Genomic DNA, 27,920 nt, shown 5'->3' on the forward strand with positions numbered 1-27,920 from the left:
CATAACACTAGAAATTTAGAAACAGACATGTACAGGCAGGGAGAGCAAACCTGAGAAGAATTTCTGTGGCATCAAGTTTTCAGTTCAGTTGCATGTTTTCAGTAGTCTCAGCCTATGGTAAACCTATGGTTTAACACTTCAGTGTTTACCGCTAAGAATAGGAGGGACATAATCTCACCCCAGATCTGAATTTATAGAAGATTTGTCTTAGGAACAGCAAGTGGGACCACTGCAAAGCAGCAAGGAAGTCAAGAAGTATGTGTACTAATGTACAGCAGTGTAGTGATAGACAGTCAGTTGAATGAGCCAGCGGTGTGCCCAGGTGGCCAAGAAGGCCAATGGCATCCTGGCTTGTATCAGGAATAGTGTGGTGAGCAGGACTAGGGAAGTCATCCTGCCCCTGTACTCAGCACTGGTGATGCCTCACCTCAAGTACTGTGTTCAGTTTTGGGCATCTCAGTACAGAAAGGACATTGAGGTGCTGGAGCAGGTCCAAAGAAGGGCAACAAGACTTGTGAAGGGTGAGGAGAGACTGAAGGAACTGGGGCTGTTTAGTCTGGGGAAAAGGAGGCTGAGACCTTATTGCTCTCTTCCAATATCTGAAAGATGCTTACAGCAAGAGCTGGGTTGGTCTCTTCTCACTGGTGACAGGATGAGGGGAAATGGCCTCAAGTTGCAGCAGGGTAAGTTTAGGTTGGCTATCAGGAAAACTTTCTTTACAGCAAGGGTTGTTAAGCTCTGGAATAGGCTCCTCAGGGAGGTTGTTGAGTCACCATCCCTGGATATGTTTAAAAACTGTTGGATGTGGTGCTCAGGGACATGATTTAGCGGAGGTTTGTTAGGGTAGTATGGTTAGATCGTGGTTGAACTCGATAACCTATAAGGTCTTTTCCAACCTGAGTGATTCTATGATTCTGCGACTCTATGCACAACACTACTACTGCTTCTTGACCCTCTTTAAGCTTGCAATCCATCATAGCTTATATGCTGACTGGAGTTTTTGGCATGACTTTATGGACAGAGAAGCACAAATCACTCAGGAAGCTGGTAAAACATGGATTTTTTGACAGAAGATAAAATACAGACAGATTAAACGAAATGGGCCCAGGCAAAGTATGAAGAGGAATCTTTAACTACAAATAAGAAAACTAAATGTGTTAAGCCCTTGAGGACTACAAGTAACATGGAGATTTCAGACAATGTCAATAGAGTCCTTACTGACCAGTGTCAAAAACAAATCACGGAATGATAGAATGACAGAATCATGGAATGACAGAATGACAGAATGGCAGAATCACAGAATGACAGAATGACAGAATCACAGAATCATAGGATGGCTTCGGTTGGAACTTCCAAACTCCATGCCACAGGCAGAGCTGCCAACCACTAGATGAAATACTACACTCCAAAGGAAAAATTCTGGGAAATAGAGCAATACAATTTTATTTAATTATGCCCCAAACAAGCTGGTCCTAACTGCTGTATCAAGAATCACTTAGTGAGAACTGCTGCAGAGCAGAAAACTATATATACAGTGTTTTCATCCTTAAAACCGTGAACTCCCATGCAATGTCTTAGATTTTAAAGCAACGTCAGAATGTAAATGATTTACTGCGATTTGCAAAGGGTATGATGTCTGTGCTTAATTATTTAAAAGAGGCTTGGACGATGACTCAAACTTGCAGATTTTTTGATAAATACTTTGCTTTCCTGTAACTTCAAAAATTAAGTCAAAGTATCAGAACATCAGTAAAGTGTCCAAAAATATTGTTCAATTTTTGTTTTAACTCCTTTTCTAAGTAAAGCCTTCTAATAAAGGTCAGTCTACTGCAAATCCTTAAGGGCGTTTTAATGGTTTTAATTACACATAGAAGATCCACTTTTAGTATATAATTGTTCCTGTCACTAAAGACAATGAAAGCAGGAGTTTCACTCAATTACTGAACATAGCATAAAAGAAAAAGCAACAACAATAAAGCATCTTTTATCTTTCTCTCTAGGAAATAAAAAACAATAACAACAATAATATATTTTGTGCCTTTTGTACAATTCACAGAGAATGCTTTTCAGAACACCCTGATATTTATCAACTACTTAAGCATTTATGAGAGTATTTTGTATGCATATAGGAATTCCAAGGAAGAAGTTCCCATGAGGTCAGTATAGTCTCTAAAAATACACTGGTTCAAATAAAGAGGTTTTCAGTATGCATCTGGTATTTCCATAAATATTGCTTTTCTTCTATTTTCTTTTTTCCTTTCTTTTTCACAATTTTGCAATGAAGGCGATATTCAGTTTGATATGCTTTATAGCTACATTCTTGTGCACAGAGAATGTTGAATTGTCTCAGAAACAATGTTATATTTAATTGGGAATGGGTATGAATTAATCTTTGAATTTCAGAGTTTTTACATGCTGGCAGAAACAGTAAAAATTCTGTAATTCAACACACCTGAAAATATATCCTATGTAATTTTTAAGTGAATTATACTTGTGTTCCAAGTCAAGTATGTTTTCCCTCTCAAATTATCCCCTTTTCTCTACAGAAAAAAGGAAAGAATGTGATAGTTTTCACTAAATTATTCTTTTTTTTTCTTACTCCTCGTTTTGTCATCCTAAGCCATGATACGTAGGTGAAATTTGCAGTGACTAAAAAGCTATTTTCTATGTGCAGAGAACATAGATGTGCAGCCCATATGTAGTATTCTTATCTATTTTAACTTCTAACCAATGCATTGTAGAAAAAAAACCAGTATCGAGTTTAGCATACATTTTGTGGGATTGTGGCACAGAAAAAAGATGGATGGTTACAGTGCTCCACTACCTACACTGTTTCTCATACTTAGAGTGGGAAGCATAACAGAAAATCCAAGTACTGCTACTGTCACTCTATGCCTTCTTTTGCAACATAAGATGAAACATGCACTGGAAAATAATCAAATTGATTCATGTGTTATGGTTAAATTACATATGATAGATAAGATACGTTACAAATCAGTATACTAAGAAAATGAAATTAACAGCTTTACATTTGCTATTTGGTAGTTTCTGGGCACTAAGTGCATGAACTAATTCTGACCAAAGTACAAAAAAAATATGTTTAAAGAAAAAAAAAAAAGACAATTTAAGTAGTACTTTTGCTGCACTAAACATTACAAGACTGCCTGTTTCCCTGATCTTAACTGTAATCCTGATCCTAATAAAAAAGGGTTTTCAACAGCACACAAAGTCCCTAATAGTCATGAGAGTATACAGACAAGTAAGAAAGAATAGAGTATATTTCGTACGTGAAGGCAGTGGGGAAAATTTACTCATGGACAAGGACAGAAACAGCCTCACTACTCACAGAATCATAGAACAGCTTGGCTTAGGTTGGAAGCAATATTAAGTATCTCATTCCAACTCCCCTTTCATGGGCAGGGTTGCCAACCACTAGATCAGGCTGTCCAGGATCCCAAGCAATGCCTCCAGGGATGAGGCATCCACAGCTTCTCTAGGTAGAATGTGCTGGTGCCTCACCACCCTCTGAGTATAAAATTTCTTCTAACATGTAACCTACATTTCTCCTTTTAGTTTAAAACCATTCCCCCTTGTTCTGTCACTATCAGATCATGTAAAAAAGTTGGTCCCCTCCTGTTTATATGCTCCCATCCAACCAATTATTTATCCAACTAATAGTCCAGCCTTCAAATCCAAATCCCTCCAATTTAGAGAACCGTGTATTGTGCGGGATCATGATAAAGGCCTTGCACACGTCCAGGTAGACAATATAGAATCATAGAATCATAGAATCGCTCAGGTTGGGAAAGACCCTAAAGATCATTGAGTCCAACCACGACCTAACCATACTACCCTAACTCTAACAACCATCAATTACCCTTCCTTTGTCCACGAATGCGATCAATCCATTATTATGATAGATATGAATTTCAGATACATGGATCCAACATGGATTTTAACTCTGCTATGTTTTATGTTATAAGTCAGAGAGGATGAAATGGAGATCACAGGGGTTGGAAGGAACCTCAAGAGATCATCTAATCCAACACCCTTCTAAAACAGGTACCTTACAATAAGATGATAAACTCTCAGCTTGACATTCTAGTTAAGAGGACACCCTGCTACAAACCTGGTAATAACTATGTTTCTGCTTAGCAGATATCCTATAGTAATGATTTCAGTTATGGACAGAAAATTTTGCCTTTATTAGGAACATATTTGTATACAACATCATCTAAACTAAAAAGGAAAGGAAAAATAATTCAAACAGTATATACAATGTTATCATCATAAAGTTCAGACCTACTACATAGTAGATTAAAAACAAAAATTGCTTTTGGTTAAGCAGATTAGAGTCTACTTCTATTGCGTTAACAAATGACTATTGAAACATATAACTGTTCTGTACTAAACCATACAAATATGCTTATAATCCTCCATTCTATACATTTTCTTAAAAGTGGGTGTTAGTTGTTTTTTTTTAATTTACAGATAATTATATCTCATTGTTTAGGGTATGAATGCTTTAGATCTGTTACTGCACAGTGGCAAGCACAAATGGGCCCCAATGTGTTTGCAACATCCAAATAAGAATATGACTATGTTTTACCAATAGCTTTCCTCTGTGGAATGTGTAATTAGATGTTTCACACAAAACCAAATGAATACTAACTAGAATACTGCACAGAAAGGAGGACATGATTATAGATGAACATGCACTGGTAACACTGCATCCATTCAATGGGGACTCAGTCATAGCTAGGGTTTTAAGGTTACGTAGGCACAAAAATTAAGATTTTTGCCTCTTTAATAGGAAATACTGAGAAAAACAAAAACTTAGGCATGTGCCAAACTACTTGCACATTGGCAGTCTGAGAGATATACGTTTTTCAAGAAAACTTTAAATGTTCTAGGAAATGTTCTTAAATGAAACATGGGAGTGGAATCTCAAAGGTAAACCACCTCAGATTAGCAACAGTAATTCCTCTAGAAAAGCTTTCTTTGACAGCTGCATGTACCTAATCATCCAATCCCTTCAGATTAATATTCATCTCAAGAAAAACAACCCTCTATTTACCTTTTTCCTCATACACCATGCCTTAAACATCAAAAAGGGTTCTAAATAAAGCATTGCAGAGCACGGTGTCTGATTATGTTCAAATTACTGTTCTACTATGTAATTTAAAATATTTTTCTTAATGTTATCTCTAAATTCCCCAGAATGTGTGAAAATCTGATTAGCTTCTTTCTTTCCTTCATCTCTGTTAAATGTTCTGACAGCTAAATCCCTACCTTCTATGAAACTTATTATTAAAACCATATTCTTGGTGACACCTTTGAAATCTGACTGCTGAGCTTTCACAGACACAACTATGTATCTTTAATGCAGCAGAATTGTTGTAATAGAGGTTTTTAAACTTTCAGATTCCTTTTCTTAGAATTGTCCTCAATTCCTGGATAAAGCATTATTTCTTACTCTTTTGCAACATCTAAACAGTTGGGCGCAACTTTCTGTTTCATGGACTATCCAAAGATGTTTATCTAAAATAGAAGTGAAAGACTTCTTTAGTACTTCTGTAGTACTGACATTTTTTTTCCTATTGACTTTATTTTTGTGTAGTGGGTCTGGCAGAAATGGAGTTAACTTTCTTCATAGCAGCCTACATGGTGCTGAGTTTTACATTTGTGACCAAAATACACTAATGTTTTAGTTATTGCTGTACAGCGCTCACACAGTATCAAGGCCTTCTCTATTTCTTACTCTGCCCACTCAAGGAAAAGGCCAGGGGTGGGAAAGCAGACCCAAGTGACCAAGGGAAAGCCCCATCCTATATAAATGTAATGCTCAGCAATACAGCTGGTAAGTATTCTTCAGAGTATTTGTTGCTCAGAGTCTGGCTAGGCATCAATCTGCTGGTGGGAGGTCATGAGTGATTGTTCTTTTCCTCATAAAACTATCAGGACTTAGGATTTTTTCTCACTTTCGCCTTTCTATTTCTCTTCCCCACTCTGGGGGTTGGAAGTGAGCAAGTAGCTATGTAGGGACTCAGCAGGCTGTCGGTCCACCCGCCAAAATATGACATTAAGGAAGCAGAGGCTGTCTTTGAATTATAATACCTTATTCACTGTCACATTTCTCAAAACACAGGGCTCTTATCAGACTAAAATCTGATGAATACTTTCAGATTTCTTAATTATGATTCTATATGCCCTAGAGTATCTTGTTTACCCCACAAATTACCCTCCCAAAAAGCTATTTGATTGTGTGATATTTGTGTACAATGTTACACAAGTATTTTACAGTATTCAAACATAGACTATAGAAGCTAAAAACTATTACTATATATCATATAGTTATATATCATCATATATGCAATACAGAAACAATAAAAATGAAACATAACTAAGATTTTTTTGTAACAAGACTATTCAAAGGTAAGTTATTTAGCAAATTTTTAAAATACAGGTTGATATAAATATTTTGGTCAGGAAAATTAATTCAAGGATGATGTCTGTTTACATCTCTAGGAGTGGGAATACTTCTTACATCTAATGAATAATTACTATGAGTTATAAAACAGCAGTTCTGGAAGACAACCATGAGTTATAGTGAGAATCAACTGAACAAAAGCTCCTGGTATCATTACTACAGTGAAAAAGCTAGTGGGAACTCTTTGATGTTTAAACAAGAGAATAGTAAAAAAAAGGGGCATGATGATTTTAACTGTATATAGCAATAAAACTGACTGTAAAACACTGCGTACTTCTGTCAGTATTTTTGAAAAAGAAGAGTCACACAGTGACTTGAACTTTGGAGAAGTAGAAGGAGGAGCAATAAGGGTCTTCATCTATTTAGATACAACATGAGACTGAGAAGGAAGAACAGTAGGAAACAAAAGAAAACTTTAAAAACAGTGATCTAATTAATGGAACAAATTACTGAAAGAACTCTTGAATTTCTACTGAAAGAATTCTTCGTTACTTGATGTCTTTTAAAAAGACAGACTTTAGTGAATTGCTTCTTACTGAATTAACACACTGACAATGCTTGAAAACTTATAGCCTGTGATGTCAGAGCATTCTGATGAATTGTTCTTTTGGGTCATTAATAATTTAAATACCTACTGAGGTTTAATGGTTACAATATTAAACGTGAAGATTAGAAGTACTGTTGATATTATAATTCTCATTGCAACATGAAATTTTCAAATCAACCTGTCCTTAATATTAATATGACCATGTGGGTATGCAAATTTATCAGTTTACAAATATAGATAACTTATCCTATTTTCTTTTCACAGACAAATCTAAACAACAGACAACTATAGTTAGGAGAAATTGCATTTTTTCATGCTATAATCTGTACTATTATTTCTTTATTGTTATATTTTTGTAGCATGTCATTCTCCTCTGCTTGTAGATAACAAGATAATATGAAAAGCAGAACTCCTTTTTGGGCAAGTATTGCTGTATCTACAATACACTCCCTATCTTTTTCTTCTGATGTCATATTCCCACCTAAGCATGTTTAATGCACTAACTTCACTTACTTAATGTTTGTGTTAGTGTTTTCCCTATATACGACTTAGTTTTATGACTCACATAATGGGTCATCTCATTTGTTACTATTTTCTTTCTAATTCAGTATCTCTCATTTATTACTTCCCCACCTTATATCCCCTCTTGCTATATTCTGTTGAGTCTAAAACTGAATCTATTATTTGTATTATCACTTCACACAATAAAGTCATACTTCCTATTTTCTTTTTTAGCTTTTCTGTAACCTCTAAGAAGCTAATGTCTTACCCTGTTTTCTATTGCTTATGTATGCAACGACTTCATATGTAAGAGTGCAATATTTTCTGCTAACTGCTGTTTGTTGTTAATTTTAATAAAGAAGAGGGATCTTTATGTACATGCTAATCTTTGTATATATGTTTTTAGGCAACTTAAGAAAATTCAGAAAATTCTAAAAAGATTACTAGTCCAACTATTGTGTAAGAACGCTCCTCGGGTATACTGACCTGATCACCATAATAGCTAACAGTTTTTAAAATAAATAAAAATAAAAATTAAAATTAAAATTAAAAAAGGGAAGAGTGTAGATGTAGCTACACTGAAAGAAAGTTGGCTCTGGAAAAAAACACCATTTCAGCTCTGACCGAAAATAATACAAAATTTTTTTAAAAAAACCATTAGTAAATGAGTAGTGCTATATCAGACAATGCTAAATTCAAATATGTGTCACCATAAGCTCTTGTAATATCTTCTAATGAATTGAGAAGGAGGTAAAAGTTAATTGTAGACTGATACATATACTTCAAAAGAATTATTTTAGTAGAGAATAATGAGTTTGATAGGGGAAAAAAAAAAATTAGCACTTTGACAAGATCAGTCTCAACAAATTCAGGATAAAAAAAGAAACCACCCTAAAAGTACATGTTAGTGACAACTGTTCAAAATCTTAAAAGGTTGCCCAAAGAAAGAAGACACTTAAGACAGAATTTCTTCTGTGGATAAATCAATTAAAAAACAAACAAACAAACAAAAAAAAACAATTGACAAGGAAGTTGTTCAAATAACTAAAAGGACCAGGATAAAAAGAATGTCATCCCCTTCACAGCTGTTAAATAACCTAGGAAACTTCTAGTAGGCTGATGTTATACACTTCTAAATTGCTTCTACTGCTTCTACTGTTGAGACTATACATTTTACCTACAATGACAAGTTAAGGCATCTTCTACAAGACCCTCCCACTTTTAAATAATTTCTCATAGCAATGTGTTTTAAAATCGCCTTGCCCTTCTTTTGTATATTTAAAATAATTTAGGAGCTTATTAAGAGTCTACATACAAGTGTAAAGTTAGATTAATGCAAGAAGCACCAGTGTTTTCACTATATTCTTCTTCCAGTAGGAATGCGACATTCCAAATATAGTGGAAAACCTGCAAAGTAGATTCATTTAATACAAATAGAACCTCCTAAGTAAAGTACTAATGGTAAAAGTTTATCAGCAATAGATGGGCCATTATAGCGATGGTCTCCAAACCATAGCACACAAGCAAACTTTGCACACAAAATTGTATTCTGTTGTTTATTCAGTGGGAAATTTAGAGAAATAAATAAAAAAAAAGGAAGGGGAGAGGGAAATGAGAGGGGAGGGAAAGAGAGAGAAGAGGCAGAAAGATATGGAATTTCCCAAGGTACAATATTTTACTACTGTTACTGCTAATAGATCAATGAAGTTTGAGGAACACTACATTTCAGTGAAGGTTTCCCTATTTTTCCTTTCTTCCCTGAATTTCAAAACTGCTTTAACCACTAAATCTGTGCTTAATCCCATAGAAAAAAACTGACTTTCTAACTATCAAAGCACCACAGAGTAGTGAAAAAACTTAAGAAGTATCATCTTTCCCCAGGTTCACTAAATTGACTTCAGCTGGAACTCTGGCTACTGGTTCATATGATCTCAAGTGGCCTGCCCACTCATTTATACTTAACATTCTCTTTTTAAATCCATGAGAGAGTTCTTTCCCACTTTTTGTACCAATCCAGGCAAAACTTCTACATTTTAAAAGTTATGGAGTTAGAGTTTGTTGAATAAATTTCTACTTTCCTTTCATAGTACACGTGTTTTCAAAAATCAGTCAGACATTATGAAATATAGCCCAAAGAACAGAGAAAGTGTCAGGTGTGTCCATGATTAAAGAAGGAACTTTAGACAGCCCATCATTGAAGAGCTACACTGGAACTCAGTCAATAAAAACTGATTCTGCTGACCTCAAGGATATTAATTTACACTGCATTTTTGTAGTTGTAAGCACTTAATTTATTATCATTTCAAAATGCAAGGAAAAAAACTGACAAGCAAATAAGAAACAATTCTAAGAAGCAGCATTGTATACTCAAGCTTCCGGAAGGCTGTACAAACAACAGGGAAGAAAACGAAAAAATAAATCATGTATTACCAAATAATGGATAATACTGTTTGCATGACTCATCGTTGCAGCTAAGTGGTTACACTGCATACAGATTCTAAATAGAAAACCACTGTGTTGTATCTTTGCTTTCTTGGTTATGTAGCAAGCATGTACTTTTGAGAGGTTACCAAAACTGATAAAGGTTGTAAGTTTGTTTTTTTTTTGCATTATTAGTATACTATAAATAAAAAACTAGGAGGTGAATGTTAAAGATCTGCAAACTTCAGAAGAATACATCTTTCTAGTTTTTTATTCTACTTCACCCTGGCCTGTTTAGGTTCTTTGAGGCATACTCAAAATTATGCAAATCCCAAACATTAACAATTTCAGTTGCTGTTTAATTTAATGGAAACAATATTTGTGACTGAGTACGCCCATAAATTAATGAATCCTATTAATGTCAGTCTCAAGAAAACCCATCATCCCATTTTTCTACTGCCAGAAATGTTCTACTGTCAAAGTAGCTTTGCAATTGTGCTTTAATGACTTTATTCTTGCATACAAACACAGCACACTGTATGGGAACTTTTGAGTCATGGCCTGAACCACCGACGGATCACCTGGGAAAAGGACTGGGTCAGCCCTGGGAGCACAGGTGAAGGCAATTCAGCTGTGTGACCAGGAGTGGAGCTTGGCTGCACCTCTCTTACACCCCATTTAAGGACTGGTTGGAGATCCCTCTCTTGTGGAGTTTTTCCCTGTAGTATAGATCTTTGGAGATGGGTGAGCATTGCTTTCCTGTTTGTCCTTTTGCTATTCTACTCCTGTATTGCCTTTCTATTGCGCTAATCAGGGCACTGTCCAAACATCTCTTTAGCAGGCGTGGGGCATCAACTGTCTCTCTAGGAAGACAATTCCACTGTTTGAACACTCTCACGATAAAGAAACTTTTTTCATACGTAGACTTCAAACCCCCCAGCATGGTTTTGTATATTGCCATGCATTCTATCACTAGTGACCTAGGAGAAGAGTCCAGTACCTCCCTTCTCCATTCCCTCTCTCCAGGAAGCTGTGGAGAGCAATGAGGTTGCCTCTCAGCACTCTTTTCTCCAGGTGTCGAATAAAACTGTTCTCAGCCTTTTCTCACAGGACATATTTTCCAGCCCTGTTACCAGCTTTCTTGCTCTTTGAGTGCTGTCATGGTCTTCAATATCCTTTTTATACTATGGAGACCAGAACTGCATGAATTTTCAAGGTGAGGCTGCACCAATGCAAAACACGGCAGGAGAATCACTTATTTTGACTGACTAGCTATACTATGTCTAATGCATCCCAAAATGTGGTTTGCCCTACTGGCTGCCTGAGTACACTACAGGCTCATGTTGAACCTGTTGTCAACCAACACATTCAGATCCCTTTCTGCTAAGCTACACTCCAGCCACTAAGCTACTCCCAGTTTGCACTTGTATCTGATTGACTGCTAACTGTCCAGTGCTCCAATCTGTCTAGATTATTTTGCAAGGCCTCTCATCCTTCCAGGATTCAACAGCACCCCCCAGTTTTGTATCATCAGCAAACTTGAGAATGCAATCCCCTCCTGCATGCAGATCATTGATTAAAAATACTAAACAGCAATGGCTGTAGAATTGAGCACTGGAAAACACTGCTGGCACCATCTACCATTCAGATTCACTACGTTCACCGTGACACTTGGAGCTCTACCATCAAACCAGTTAATCACCTAGTGTAGCACGAAGCTATTCATTTCACAGCTGGACAATTTGTTCAGAAGGATGCCACGAGGATCTTTATCAAAGGCCTTACTGAAATACAGAGAGATTTCATCCACTGTTGTCCCTTCATCCACTGAGCAGTGACCTTGTAATAGAAGGAAATGAAATTACTAAGGCAAGACTTTCCATTCACAAACCCATGCTGACTATGCCTAATAAAAGATTTGTTCAAATATCCCTTTCAATAGTCTCCAGGACAATCTACTTCATAAATTTTCCATGGACTGAGTTTACTCTAATAAGTCTGTAGTTTCCTGTGTCTTCTCTCATGCTCTCAGGTAGATGGATGCAACACTGGCTAGATTCCGGTCAGCAGGGACCTGCCTAGACTCACATGAGCTTTGGTAAATTGTTGATAGGTGCCTAGCTATAATGTCTGCTAATTCCTTCAGCACTCTGGTGTGCATCCCGACTGGATTCATGAATGCTGAGCTGATACAACTGTCCCCTTAAATGACTTCAGATGACAAATCACTGTTCCCTTAATCATGATTCTCCAACTCTGAGGTCTAGGCAGCTCAAGATCTGTAGTTACTGTTAAATACTGAAGCAAAAAAAAGAATTAAGTGCCTTTTCTTTTTCTTCCATCTTACTTGTTATCTGATCATCCACTACAAGTATTGACCTTCTGCAGCTGATGTACCTGAAAGAGCTATTTTTGTTGTGTCACACCACAGTGGACAGTGTTAAGTCGAGCTGTGCTTTGTCTTTTCTTGTTTTCTCCCTGCAGATGTGTGCTGCTGCTTAGCGTTCTCCCTGAGAAGCCAAACCTTGCTTCCAGAGTGTCACAGATGATATTATACACTTCACTTGTAAGAGAGAAGAGGCAGTTGTATTTTACTGCTATAAGGTAGTGACTTAACAAATCTTACATGACTTAACAAGATTCATGATGGTAAGGTCACTTGATTATGTACTGAATAGACAATCAGCCAAAACTGTTAAGGAGACCCTCCCATTGAGTCATGAGGTTTAAAACGGACCCTCTGGCCAATGGTTTATGTCTAATGAATTATAAGTGCAATCAATCCTTTATGTCACTCAATACCATACAGCAAGTTAGAAAGCTATTAGCAGATAAGAAGTCTCAATCTTGGAAGAAGTTTCAAGAACCTGTCAGTTAATCACAGTGAAAATACGTTGCACGTAAGGAATTTCTCAGCACTGATGAATAATTTCGAGAAGCATCCCTACTCCAGGGGAAGATTCTGGCATTGCTTGCAGCCATGCAATGACAGCTCAGAAGGCCCTGGGCCATCCATTATTTGTGGGGTAAGACGAATGACTGCTAGTCATAACTGCACACCAGCCATATTTGATCAATACATGCTATTTCCTCAGAGTCTACCTTGATCCCAGTTCAGTTATCATGACCACATATATCCATCACAGCCAATAGTGATGGTTGTTGCCTGAGAGAGATATAGGTGAAAGGCCAGGTTAAGGAGACAGTGCATCATGACACGGAGATCATATATTTTCTTCTTCTCTAGTTGCAAGGCAAAGTTTCCTGCTCAGTCAGGTAAGTCTTCTGCCCTGCCTACTTGACTTCTGGCACAATGGGATCACATGATTCAGGCATTTAAAAGGCGGTTCTTGAAAAAGCAACTGGCTCTCATAGACTCCTGAATACTTCAGACCAAATTGCCAGAGGTTACTGCTAAATAACTCCCTCAGGAGCTTAAAGTATACACCCTTAGAGTGCAGGCTGTCAAAACTATAATACACAGCCTAAATATTTTCAACCCAAATGTCCTTGTCGTACAACGTCTTGCTGATTCTCAAACAAAAGATGCCTGAGGGCTCATCTCCTAGTTGGCCTATTCAGTACTTCTAGCCAAAAAAATATGATTTGTTACCAGGTGACCACAGCCTTGAGAAGACTGGTGCAAGAGTTCTGATACTAATTGATCAAGGAAAGGAGAAGAGAAAAGAGAATAAGGTAAGAGAGGATAGGAGAGGAGATAAGATAATGTCTCGCTCCAATTTACAGGAGGGAAAGGAGGTTCTTTTAATATAACATACCCGGCGTGAGATTAAGAAACCACGGTTCAAATGTTGGTCCAACCAGTTTATTACAAATCTTAATCAGGGAGACGGGGAAGGGAAGGAGGGTGATAGAAAAGATAGGAAAGAAGCAAGAATCATGTAAAGCAGGGATAGTCAGCACCAGGATCCAGCAGCAGCGTCCCGTTGCACAACGTTTAAGGTCTGAGGCAAAAGCAGCGGGAAGGGGGGAGGGGGGGAGCAGTAGCAGCAGCAGCGTGGCCAGCTTCTTCCAGCTTTTAATAGGAAGAAGTTGCAGAGCCAATCCAGGAGGAAGCAGCAGGACTCAGGTAGCAGGCCTAGGAGAGTCCGTCAGCGTGCAGGAATTCCTTAGTGAGGAATCTGATGGCAGACACCTTTGTTGTTCTTCAGCATTGTGGTAAAGTGCAGAGCAAGTCCAGGAGGGAGAGAGACAGGTCGTGAGGCTTCTCGTGGCAGAAACCTCTTCTTCATGAGGAATCTGGTTCCAGAAAACCTCCCTTCGTGGTTGTTGACTGCCTCATGGCCATTAAGCTGTGGCTTATCTCTCTTTCCTTGCCCCTGTCCTTGTCCATCTGTGTCCCTCAGACAAAGGATTTCTCAACCCTTCCCCAGGACTTGCTTGGACTTGTCCATCTGAGTCCCCAGCAAGCTTTGAGACAGTGTAAAAGAATAATCTCTTACAGTGATGAAGCAGGAGACTGTAGACAGGAGCGGTGCAGTGATGTGGCCATGTCTGTGACAGCAGCAGAAGACTCACACTGGGATCATGTCAGGAAGCTGTAATAGAGGCAGTGCTGTGGCACTTTGGCCTAGGCCTTCAGTGAGTGCAGTACACACCTGCTAGTGGCTATGGCTCAGGTGGTCTTCATCACACCGGTGTTGATAGGAATCATCCCTTTCGGAATTCACCTTGTGCATGGCAATCTGCATGAGCACGTTCAGCTGCACTCAGCAGCTGAGTCGGGACATGGCTCAGCTATTGGACAGCATGGAGTAGGGAAGCCAGAGGCAGAGCTGGGCAGTCAAGGGAGACCTGCTGCTTGCTGCCCTGCTGCACTGTCAGCTCTGGGCCTTTACTAGAGTCCTTTTCCTGCTCTTTGGCTTCCTTTGATGCATTAGGAAAACAAAATATTTGCTAGAAAGCAGCACTGAGATTTAATAATACCAGTGCTCCTCTTGTAACAGTTGTCTTTTTTGTGTTTATAAGACAAATTAACATCTATGAATAGTTTTGCTTTAAATATGGCTTTTTTTTTTTCATGCTGCTACTTATCACTTAGGCACTTTTCCATAGCTGTTTCTTGTTTCTGGTATGCAGAAATATATTTGATAGCACCTTGTCCATCAAGATGATGTTTGGAGTGCAGCACAATTACTTGGGCACTTTCTTGAATATTGAATAGATTGAAGCCAGCTACATCAGCATCATGGTGTGGCCAGAAAACTGCTGAGGCATGTGGCCAGGAATGCCCAGCAGCCTAACTTCTGCCTCAACTGTCTCTGGACCTGCACCCACCTTCTGGTGAGTACAGGCTTTTCCTCCCAGTGCTTGAAGACAGTTGTCATTTGCCACCTGTTGCAAGAGGGATTGCTCCTGTGGCTGGACGATCTTTTGAGAACACCTCTGCTGCTGCCTGGAGAAGAAATGTCTCAACACCTTTCTCTTAGGATGTGAGAGGGTCCCTGAGGACATGGTCTTGTTGCCATTCTCTGAACAGCTGGACCCATCAAACTCTTCCAGCACCTGGTGCAGAAGCCAGCTACCCTCACTTGGGAGCTGTGCAAGTTTGAGGAGCTGTGTGATTAGCTTGTGAGATGCTGACCCTGGAAGAAATCTCCACTGGCAGTAGGAGAGGTAGGGTCTCGCACAAAGCTGCATGTACAGGACTCAGATGGTGGTAGATGATGACCCTCCATCTGCAGGAAGAAGTCAGGATGCAGAGAGAAAGGAGAGGGAAGGCCCTGTGCAGCAGCCTGTTGTGAAGAGAAGCAGGATGTAACATTTCTCCTCACAGTCATGGCTGTGCAGGGCACAAGTGAGAAGCACTAATTGTGCTCACTGGAGGCAGAGTGGAGAACCTGCCCACCACCTCTCTAGGTGCTGGTGCCACAAGGCTTAGCGTGTTGAACAGGCAGAAGACGTGTCTCAGTGTACATTTTCTCAGAATAATTTAAATGAAAATACTACAGAAATACATTCCAGTTTAGTTTTCATCTTCAGTATCTTTAGTATTTTATAAGCATAAGTAATGTGTTGTTCCATACTTTAATAGTTCTATGCAGTTTTTCAGTATGATCGATTGTCAAAAACATGTTCATTTGCTATATTTTAATGAAGTCTGTCAGAATAAGACTAACCCAGAATAATGGGAAAACATTGATTTTGATCAGCACTTCTGCTTATCTTTTTGAAAGAACTCTCATTTTCTATGTTGTTCATCTCCTCTACTTATTTTGCTTTGTTGTTTGTTCCTTTTTCCTGCACTGTTTCAGATGTCCAGCATTGCCACTAGCTCTTGGTGCTCACAACAAACTTTACAGGACCAATACACTGAACTAAGACATTTTCTTTCAATGCACTGTGAGAAACAGAAGACCTTTTTTTCTTCAATCATGTACTGCTGTATGTGACCAGTGTCTCATTCTCCTTCCTAAACTGATCATGCTGCTTCTCCAAATCATGCATTCTTTTTACCTGTACAAACCTCAAAGGTGTTGCAAAGCTTCTTTGCTGAAGTGCTCAGGAACCTTTATCTAGTTTACAGCTTATATTCATTCACGCACAGTTAAGGCTTTGTTTCCCGTGCTCACAGTTACTACCTTTCTGTCTTGCATTATCACTCCAGACTTCTCCGTCTCCTTAATGTCACAGTAAGCCTTATTGCTTATTTTATATGTCCTGTTTTCCTTATTCTAAGAACCTCTTTACTCCCACATACTTATACTAACAATTAAAATACAACAACAGAACACAATTTACTTATTGGTAAATTCTCTAATAAAATTCCAAGCACTGCTTTAAAGGTAAAATCTCTCTATGCCAATGAATGCTTCTTACTCTTAAAACATGGCAAAGTCAGTTTTCCTGAAAACATCAATATGCTGCAAAATGAATGTCAAGGGTAGGACTGACCAACCAAAACACATATTTTATAATAGCTACATTTTATATCAACTTTAAGTGCATTTTTACGCTTGTATATTGTGGCCACTGTTATCAGATTAACTAAAGCTTTTCAGAATTTACAGAATATCTGAAATTATATCTAATCTAATTTCCAAATGCCAACCTCCCTGTTTAATTGAATGGAATTCATCACAAAACCAGAACAATAATTTTTTGCTGTATTTTCTCAACACAGTATACTGCAGTATTTGCTTTTTGCTAGAGAAAGTAATAATGTGAAAATACAGTGACAAATTTAATATACGAGACCATTTGCTTCATCTAGGTTTTCTGAAGAAAAAAAATTTGCAGAATTATATCAGAGTACCTGAGACTGAACACAAAATAAGACCCATGGAAGTATCTATAACAGAATAAGAGGATGTCTAGAAATACAACAGGCTGAAAAAAAAATTGAAAAAAAAGTTATCCATGAAGTTTAAAATAGCCTGAGATTAAGAAATGTCACATTGCTTGAAATCCCTGAGGGCAGAGACACAGAAAGCATTTTACAAATATGAATTATTAAGGATAGACAATTTCTTCTTCCTTCAGGAATTAATCACAAAAAAATATATATATGTTAAAGCGGAACAAGATTTTTCACTCAGAAAAATAATACTTTCTGAGCTAACTTCAGAAAATCCAGAAAATCTGTGCCATACACAAGAAATAAGACAATGCCAGCTAATATAAAAGCATGTGATACACAACCAAAAGTGTTGATTGTTGACAACACATACAATGATATCAGGACGAGAAGCCAGTGTGATAACTGTTAAATGCTCCAGGACACTATATTCAAAATGTTCAACAGTTATAATACAGATATCTCTTAAGTTCTGTTAAATGCATCAACCAGGTAGAAAGAGAACACAGCATCTGAAGTGTAGCCACTGTCAAAGAACTGACAGCTGTCCTTCAAATAACAAAAATACACCTCTGTCCTGACTTCAGCTGGCCACACCACCTCCAAATATATCATATACCTGCAACACTCTACAGCCCTGAACAGAATGTCAAGTGCCTGTCCAATTTGTACTAATAATACTGTAAATCTGTAACTTTAAACATGAATAGTGAACTTTAATCTAGAACAGTTCACTGAGCAACAAGCCCGAGTGAAGTATTTTTTTCAAAATGTTTATACTGGCTTAATGGCATTAACATATTTTTAATGTTCTCCTGATTTAGCAAACCTGATGCCATTTTACTAAATCCTTATTTTATTCATGTTATAAAGTCAAAACTTGAATTTCCTTCTAATTTACAAAAATGATGTATTCATAAACATAGCCACAAATATAAGAATTTTTAATATGTAACTTCAGGATGTGTAACAGTTAGAATGAGATTTTAGAATGTGATGGACTCTTAAGCAGAAAAGCCACAGAAGGGCGTAATAATGTGCACTCAGATCATTATTACATCTGTTATTCCCTTTTACACCACAGGCTGGTCTAGTCCTGAGAATAACCAAAATCTTTCCAACAAGTCCATACTGCAAGAACATCCACTCAGGTATAATGGCCATTCACTTCAGTAGTGTCAGAATTCCAAATTCAAGACAATAAAACCAAAATGGTGAGTGACTTACCCCATTTAAAGGAAATGTTTTCCATCCTAATTCTCCAAGGACAGCTGTAGTATCAAGCAGCACAACTGAAAATGGAAAAAGAAATGGTATGTTTGTGGTATTGCTTGGACTAGACATACACAAGACAGTAAAGTATAAACTACTGTGAACTGAACTAGTTATATCAGCCAAGTACATTTGCTTAAAACTATTAAACCAATGAAATTATGGAATCACAGAATGGCTTGGGTTGGAAGGAACATCAAGAATCATCAAGCTTCAACACTCCTGCTGCGTGCAGAGCCACCAACCTCCATATCTCATACTAAATAGTACTAGAGTCTACCCAGAGCCCCATCCAACCTGGCCTTGAACATCTCCAGGAATGGGGCATCCACAACTTCTCTCGGCAGCCTGTTCCAGCACCTCACCACTCTCTCTGTAAAGAACTTCCCCTTGATACCCAACCTAAATCTTTCCTCCCTCAACTTAAAACCATTTCCCCTTGTCCTGCCTTTATCTATCCTTGTAAGGAGTTGACTCCTCTCCTGTCTGTAGGCTCCATTAAGGTACTGGAAAGCTTCAGTGAAGTTACCCCACAGCCTTCTCTTCTCCAAGCTGAACAAGCCCAGCTCCCTCAGCCTGTCTTCATAGGGGAGGTGCTCCAGCCCCCAGATCATTACTGTGGCCCTCCTCTGGACCCTCTCTAACAATCTGTCATTCTTGTACTGGGAGACCCAGACCAGGACGCAGTACTCCAGATGAGGTCTCATGATGGCAGAATACAGAGGGACAGAAACCTCCTTTTCCCTGCTGGCCACCCCTCTTATGATGGAGCCCAGGATACCATTTGCTTTCTGAGCTGCAAGAGCATGCTGCTGGCTCATGTTAAGTTTTTCATCCATCAGGACCCCCAGGTCCTTCTCCGCAGGGCTACTCTCAAGAATTCTCCTCCCAGTCTGTATGCATGTCTGTGATTCCTCTTACCCAAGTGCAGTGTTGGAGTAGGAATAAAAACACCTAAGCTTTTGAGGCTTACATCTCGTTATTAAATGTCTCAGAAGATATAATTCTACAAAAACTAAACCTTTTGCAGAAATCATTGCTGATTTATTATACACTACCAATGATGCTTCATCATTAAAAGGCTTCTGAATATGTGTGCATGATTTTGCAAATCCTTGCCTTGAAATCTAGAAATTCTGTATATGAATTTAAGCATTAAAGCCCAGAATATGAAGAAAAACGAGTTTCAAAAGAAAGATGTTTGAAAAAAAAGCCATAAGCTTTCAAGAAGTAAATGGAAGTTATACAATACACAAATTGTATAGTTCTGAATGCAGAAAGACTATGTTAGAGTTGGTCTTTTAGCTGGAATATCACAGTGCAGAAAGCTATTACAATTATTTTGTATAGCTTCTGCAATATTTATTTGTTTAATATATGACAGGATGTGCATTATTGTATATTGCAAAACACTTTTGCACTATTTTAATGTTAAATTACAGTAGCATCATTTTTTCTCTTCACTACTAATGTGAAAATTATACAGAATACAGATCATAGCAATAAGGAAGCTGACTGTGAACTAAATATTTAGTACATGAGATTTCATACCTACAGGTACTACTGCCCTCTAATGGAATTGTTTAATCTGACCTAATTTAATTTTTAAAATGTAAATTACAATTTAATATAAAATTAACTACTGCATATTGCAATTGATTTTAATTGTCAAGTTACTGTTTTGAAAACTCAGTTCCTCCTCATAGCCCACAAATTACCATTCCCCTTCTGATAGCTAAATGATGGAGAAAAACTAAGCTATTATCATTTCACAGAATCACAGAATCATAGAATGGATTAGGTGGGATCTTAAAGACCATCTCATTTCAACTTCCCTGCCAAGGGCAAGGTTGCCAGCAACTAGATCAGGCTGTCCAGGATCCCATCCATCCCAGCCTTGAATGCCTCCAAGGATGGGGCATCCACAACTTCACTGGGCAGCCTGTGACAGTGCCTCACTACGCTCTTCCTAACATCTGGCTTAAATCTGCCCTCTTTTAGTTTAAAGTCATTCCCCTTTGTCCTATCATTGTCAGATCAGGTAAAAAGTTGGGCTCCCTCCTGCTTATAAGCTCCCCTCAAGTACTGGAAGGCCATAACAACGTCTCCCCAGAGTGTTCTCCAACCTAAACAAGCCAACTCTCTCAGCCTTTCTTCATAAGATAGGTGTCCCTAGCATTTTGATCATCATATTAGCTTGATAGCACTTTGTGTACATTTGGGGGTTTTACGCTGTTGCACATTATCTTCCACTTCTTTCTGTGCATTGATTGTTTGGACAATAACATCTACAGCTATATATATACAGTTATATATAGATAGATAATGTGTGTCTATAAAACATTACGTAGCAGACATCAGGTCATCACTTTTTTGCCTTATGGAAAACACACACTGGCATGCAATCTACTAGGGCATATCAGCTGATTAGAGGGAACCTGGTCTAAAATCTTCCTTAGTCTTCTGTACTAGTGGCAATTATTGGTATATGACTGCATGTTGACTTCTAACCTCAAATTCAAATAGTCTTATCAGCAAATTTACAGCCTGGTAACAAACTCAGCATTATCCAATTAAATGTTTAATCATGAATCTAAAAAAACTAATGACATTGAAAAAAAAAATCCACAAAGAGGATGATGACTTTACTCAGAATTTCTTCACTGTTTCACCAGTTTACAAGTCTTTATTAATAATTCAAAGGTAAATTCAACCTTTTATTTTACATGCCCCATTTCCAAAAATGGAAACACTATTCCTTCAAGACCATTGCTGCCTTTTCATTACTTACAAAGCTGTGATTTACAGCTGTTGTAATACTTTCTGTTTGCATCAGGCTCCCAAACTCCTATTCAAGACCCAGAAAAGCCTCTTCCTATTTGATCTCCAAAGCATCAGTTTCCTCTGTTACCCCTCTAGTAATAATGTACCGAGGATCTGTCACCTTAGAAAACTTAAGTCATTAGCTTTAGAAGTATCTTTTCATTAAGAATACTAAATGCTCAGTTGATTTCTGAGAACACTGCAGTTCATCCTAGGTACTTTTTTTCTTCTCTCCATCTCTCCTCCTTGCCTCTCAAGCAAACCAAACTTATATGGGTTATTTATAAATATCTTTGTTTCTCAGCTGAGATTGTGTCTTACTACTTATCAAGTACTATTATTATATTTTAATTCTTTAATTAATTAAATTAATTAATTTAATTAAACAATTAAATAATCAAAAAACTATATTTTACTGCTAAACCTGTGGACTTGCAGGCAGAAACTGACTTTTGCTATTAGCAATGTCAGAGTTTATCATATTGGTTTAGTACGTTATGACTTAATAAACATCATCAAGGTATTCAGAACTAATAATTCAAAGGAACAAGGATCTAAACATGGGAAGGAAAGAAAAATTCATTTCTTCAGTGAATGTTGAATTTATTAATTTATTGCCTGAATTAATCAAGTACTACCCAAAAGCTCAAAGCTACACATTAAAAAAATTAAAAACTAAGAGTGAGTTCATCGATGGTAAGCCACGTTTAAATTTAATACAATCTAATAATATTTCCTTTATATATTTACAAAATAATCCCCATCAAAAAACTGAGTTTTGTTTATATACAACTTTTGATACATTTCACCTGATAAGCATATTTGTGGTTACATATGCTCACCTATAGTCACTGAATCTGCTACAATCTCAAACTGGGGAATTCAGACAACTACTAACCAGAATTAGAACAGCAGCATTTTCAAAGTCAGAAATGAAAATCATAAAAGTTAAAGGACTTTGCAATAGTACTTCTACCAAAAAACAGTGTAATTACCAATCAAAAATGTGCAAATAATGGCAGGTCCAGTAAACAGAAAATTTACGGTAATGGAATACAAATCCCTGTAAAGCAGTGAAATCAACAGAAGCAGCTACACAAATGAGGACATGGATAAAGTAATAAAGTTCTCACACACTTCAGTGATTTTGAGATGTCTACACAACAGACTTCAGCATGGGACAGAGATACCCAAGCTAGCTTTCAATGAGGTAATTAAGAATCAGTATATCCCCACCAGTACAGCCCTAATGGCAGACAAATTTGCACTGCCAAGAAACTTCCAACTAACAGCTCCTTGGCAGAAAATTTACTCTGCTAAAGAAGTTCCAGACTAAGAGAAATGCTCACATATATGTACATCCAAGTTACATACAGGAATGAACACTTGTCTGGCTTTAGAATTGTGTCAGTTTCCAAGGAACTGAAAATTCAAACTCACAGAGACTACAGACAGTGGACATTACCTGTGATGATTAAAATGAGAAAGCTCCCTAGAAAGCTGTATTTATTGACCCATGTCCATATGCTTACGTGTTTATTCTCCTTTCTCTGCCATAAAATGTCCCATTCCTCGTAAATGAGACTTCATGCAAAGAGGTCACTCTGGAGAAGCCATTAGCTGCCACTGCAAGTGAAGCACACACCTGGAGCTGAAGTTAATATTTATGAAAAAGCAGTAAACAAATTGCTTGCAGCAAAAACATGTTATTGTCATTTCTGACACCAACCTCCATCTGTAGGAGTCCAATCTTTGAGGGGACACAGACTATAAAACTTGCAGAGTGAACAAGACTCAAAGAGTTCTGCTATTACAAAGTAATGCCGCAACTAAAAGTGAAGAACCATTACAAATCTATCTGATGAAAAGAACTAAGATTTAACAGTTGCATGCCACTCCTTAAGTAACCAGGCCAGGAGTGATGTCATTTGGACAACAGTAATATACAGATTTAAACATTTCTGTAAACCTACTGATAACGTCATACTTCATAATTTAAAAGTGTATGGCTTTGTTTTCCACTATATTTTAATAGATATTACATAAACAATTATAACTCATTATGCCACATCAAGCTCCATTTCCCCCTTTTTTTTTTTTTTTTTTACATACCTTACACTGCTATTATTAGACTTTACAATTGAAATTAATCTTTTTAGAGGTTTTGCCAAGACCTGAGGGAACTGGTTTATTTAAAATTATGATGAACATAGCTCTGAGGACTGGCAGTGTGGAATTTTAATTTTGACTGTGCTCTGAAGATGAACCCTGCAATCGGTACAACCAAGGAAAAAGTCTTCCAGACATTTCTTTTCTCCTTTCTTTACATAGCTCCAGACAGTCTGACCCAATATTTTTAAAAGCATAAAGGATTTCAGCCAAACTAGTTCATGGATTCATTGCCTGGCATCAGAATGAGCCATCAGATCACCTAGACTACCCTCCCGCTCATTGTGGACAAACGCATCTCAATGTTACATCTCTACTAGGCTCAGTGGCCATGCATGTTGCAACAACTTGTTTGGCCTGGCAGCACACTCTCCCCACTTATCATTTGCTTGGTGGGGTGGCCAATTCCAGGTTCGTAGATACCGGATGTCTCTACCAGGCAGGGTAAAACATGCACAAATAGCAGATGGAAAGTTTTACTATCTTCTAGAAGGGCAGTCATGACTGCCTATGTCCTAAGACAGGCAAATCTGGCACATTTTTTTTTCTCTGAAAACTTACTTATCAACTGTAATGTTTCCATTTATAAGACGAAACCTCTGAGCTCAAGTCTCTCACTTCCAGCCCTAATATACTTGCAATGGCTCTCTTCTGAAGTGACAGCATTTTCTTTTTCCCAGTTTTTATGGCCTTTCTTTCATTTTTTTTTAGACAGATATCACCTGAACTGTTCTGAAATCATTCCTTCTAACAGTACTCATTAAGATAAAGGACCTTCCCAATTTTTACAACCTGTTTATATATCCCTGATCACATCAGACCACTTTTTACTGCAGCACAGCACTAATAGGAAGTTATTAATCTATCAAGATCACTGTCCTTTACTGAATCACTCCTTTTTACCATTATTCTTCATTTTGGTTTGTATTTTTCTTAAGCCCATTTGTCCTTATTAAAGCAAGTCTTACTTTTAAGGACTGGCCTTTAATAAGTGTTACAGGCTGCTTTCTGTTTACATACCTTTGTTTACTTACTTTCTACTCCACTATTCTTTCTGCCAGCTGCTGACTTAACATTTATTTGCATGTTACTAATGAATTATGTTAACCAGTCAGAATTTTGAATTGTGTATAAGGAATATCTAAAATTCTGTGATTTACCAATCACTAATAACTACTTTAAGGTTTCTTAGATGTCCATGTACTGAATTCACTTACTAGAACCTTTGATAAGGTTTATATTGCCAGAATACTTTGTGTTATTTTGGCATACTTTATAAAATCTAAACATATTACCTCTATGGTTGTCTGCCTGAGGTGGAAGGAGAGAAGAGATAAGTAATTTTCAAGTTATTTTGGCAATTAACATATAATCAGCTGGAAAATACTGTTAATTCTTTTGGTTTTGACCAGGCCTCTTTTCTTTAAAACAAATGAACTGGCATTCATTCCATGTGTATCAATTGAGACCTTTCCAGTATTTCCATTATTTTGCATGCCACAGCTATCTGTTTTAGGCAGGATTAATGAGCTGAGGTAATAAACGACTGGAAGCCCCCATCTAGATAGCAGCTCTTCAGAAAAACTATACAGGGTCACAGCAAATCACGTAGCAAAAAAGTATCAGCAATGTTGTGTGACTGAGATAAATAAACAGGTTTACAGCAACGAAAAACATAAACTAATCTTTCCCACTCTTCAACATTTGTAAGATTTTTCTAAGGAAGTTCTGTGTCAGATTCTCAGTGCCTGACCTCAAGAAATACGGAGATAATTGCCAAGAGAGTGCGGGTGAGCACCAGGAACGAGAGCTCTAGAAAGGCTGAGCTCTGGAAGGCTTTAACTGCACTGGACTCATGCACCTTGGAGGTCAAAATAGAGGGGCTTCCCCATCACGATCCCCAAAAGTATCAAAGTCAGTTTAAGCCAAATAGAATGATCTGATCTCTTTACTAATAGTAAGGAAGAAGGGATTTAAATTACAGTAAAGAGAATTTTATGTTAGACTTTAGGAAAATCCTTACTACCTCTACATTGTAAAGAATAGAGATAGTTGAGACTAATTGGAAAGCTGAGGAATCTCCAGGATAGAAGGCTTTTAAGACAGGTTAACCATTGCTTTTTACATAAACTCACACTGCCTTAGAGCAGAGGGAAAAAACTGAATGACTTCTCAAATCCTCTCCAGCACTGATTTTTATAAAAATCTAGTTTCCTGGTTAATGGAGCTTCTCTTTCCTTTTCAAACTAGTACTTTAACACATACGCTCTTCCAATACTCTTAAATTCCCTTTGTCCCTAAACTCATTAAATTTGCCATTAGTTGCCCAGAGATCTCCTCAGCCAATTCTTCCAGGACATTTGGAAGAGAATTTTCTATGCCAGGTGGTGGGGAATGCTTGACATTTTTTCATATTATATGAAGAAAATGCTGATTTCTAAATTTCTAAATTCTTAGCACCTTATTTTCTTTGTTTCTTTCCAAATATAGTTCAATACCATTCAAACAACATTTTTTATTCACAATAGAGAAATTCTATTTGAGTATTTTGAGACATGAACTTTTACCTAACATAATTTATTTTATTTTAAATTTCCTTCAAATTTACCCTTTTAAGTTTCCTTTTTAAGTTGCTTCCCAGTGGATATTTATTTACACTTTTATACTTTTTTTCCCTATTAATTATTAGAAGTGCTTTTATTTCTGTTTTCATGCTACCTCTAAAATAAAGTGAGCTGTTATCCAAAACTGGCCTTTTTTAAATTTATCAATGATTTTGCAATCAGGAATTTTAAAAATTAATTTCCACTTTGGCCTTTTTCTTTTTCATATTTACATGTATGACACAACACACATAATTCTCCTCTGATGAATGAAAACAAGTCCGGATAATTTTTCATGTACAAAAACCAGCACCTCTTTAATGATAATTCACTTTTCCACCCCAATAAGTTCTTAAACTGGGTGCAATATTTCTTTACATTAAACAACTGTTCTTTGACTTGGTGGCATTTTACACCTAGATACATGAAGTCTCCAGTGAGAGTCTTCGAAAACTAATTCCCTCACAGCACCATTTTTCTTTCCATATATTCCATACAGACATATAAGGAGTAATTTTTTTCTAAATTGATTCAGTTATCTGTTTCAGTGTCACTGTTCGCTGCTATTACCTGAATACATGTAATTTCAAACCCAGTGGCTCTGTGCTAACAACATTAAAACAAACAGTAATAGTGGTAGTTCTTTTGCCCAAAATCCTACTACCCACCTTTTTTATTCATCCATATTTCCACAAGAGAACTGTATTACACAGCAAGATCATTTTTAATGAACTTGAAATGTATTCCCTTTGTTAAATAATTTTACGTTTTTCTACAGTTTCGTAGCGCTCCTGCTACTTCAGAGCCAAAATAGTTACCTTTTCTGTACCTTACATGCAAACATGCACATACTCCCAAGACTAGAAGGCTGCTTCATCTCTCTCCAGAACGTAAGCACACATTTTTCATGTCAGAAGCTTCAGTTTTACTTTATCCTTTTTCACACTGCCATTCTTCCACTCATCATGAATTTCTTTTTTTTCCAATGTTGTATTGTCATTAGTTTGCCAGTCATTGCAGACCCCTCACTAACTTAGGTGCTCCGAAAGTAATGCCTCCTGTTTATTTTCATGGAAACTACAACAGATACAAAAAGCACAATAACACCTGTATTTGATAGAGCAAATTCTCACCTACAAAAGCAGTATTTTTCAACATGGTAACCACCATTACGTGTGCATTTTCACCAGCAATAAACAACAGCCTGCATGCCACCCTCATAAAAATCTGCACCGGCAAAGGTGGCCCACTGGTTCACAGCTGCTGTGATGGCATCACTGCTATGGAAATGTGGCCCATGCAGTACATCTTTCTCTATGCTAACATCCATTGTTTGGTTTCATAAACATTCAGCAATCATCAATGAATGTCAATGGGTGCAATTTTTCCACAAGGAGGAATGCCATGCTGTCACACAGCAATAAGATGTAATGGAATACTGGTGGGAAGGTTCATTGTCTACTGCCATAGCACCAATTTCTGCCTCTGACATCATGTGTCAATGTAATAAAATAGGAGGCATTACTTTCAGAGCAGCCCTCATATGCATTTTTGCCAGTGAACAAGAGCCTGCACACTGTGCTTGTAAAATCCTGCACTAGCAAAGGTGATCAACTGTTGTTGCCACTGTTGAAACACACCACCCACTGCCTCACTGGGCTCACATACACTGACTGGTCTCCATAACCATTCAGCAAGCATTGATGAATGTCAGTGGATGCCATTTTTTCCACATGGAGGAATTCAGTTTCACCCCTTTGCGTCACACACACTCCA

The 27,920-nt window shown here is 37.5% G+C and overlaps 1 protein-coding gene across 2 annotated transcripts in view; it reads right to left on the reverse strand.

The window, feature by feature from the left end:
- Window positions 1-27,920, reverse strand: part of EPHA6 (EPH receptor A6) — a gene marked incomplete at both ends in the record, with an annotated part of 498,668 nt that overhangs the window by 442,237 nt on the left and 28,511 nt on the right. For both annotated transcript variants that reach the window (XM_079541645.1, XM_079541644.1), the window contains one exon: window positions 18,505-18,569. In XM_079541645.1, coding sequence (XP_079397771.1) covers window positions 18,505-18,569 — 65 coding nt within the window. The remainder of the gene's footprint in view (window positions 1-18,504; window positions 18,570-27,920) is intronic.

The sequence above is a fragment of the Tetrao urogallus genome (assembly GCF_951394365.1).
Source record: "Tetrao urogallus genome assembly, chromosome: 1".
NCBI lineage: Eukaryota > Metazoa > Chordata > Aves > Galliformes > Phasianidae > Tetrao > Tetrao urogallus.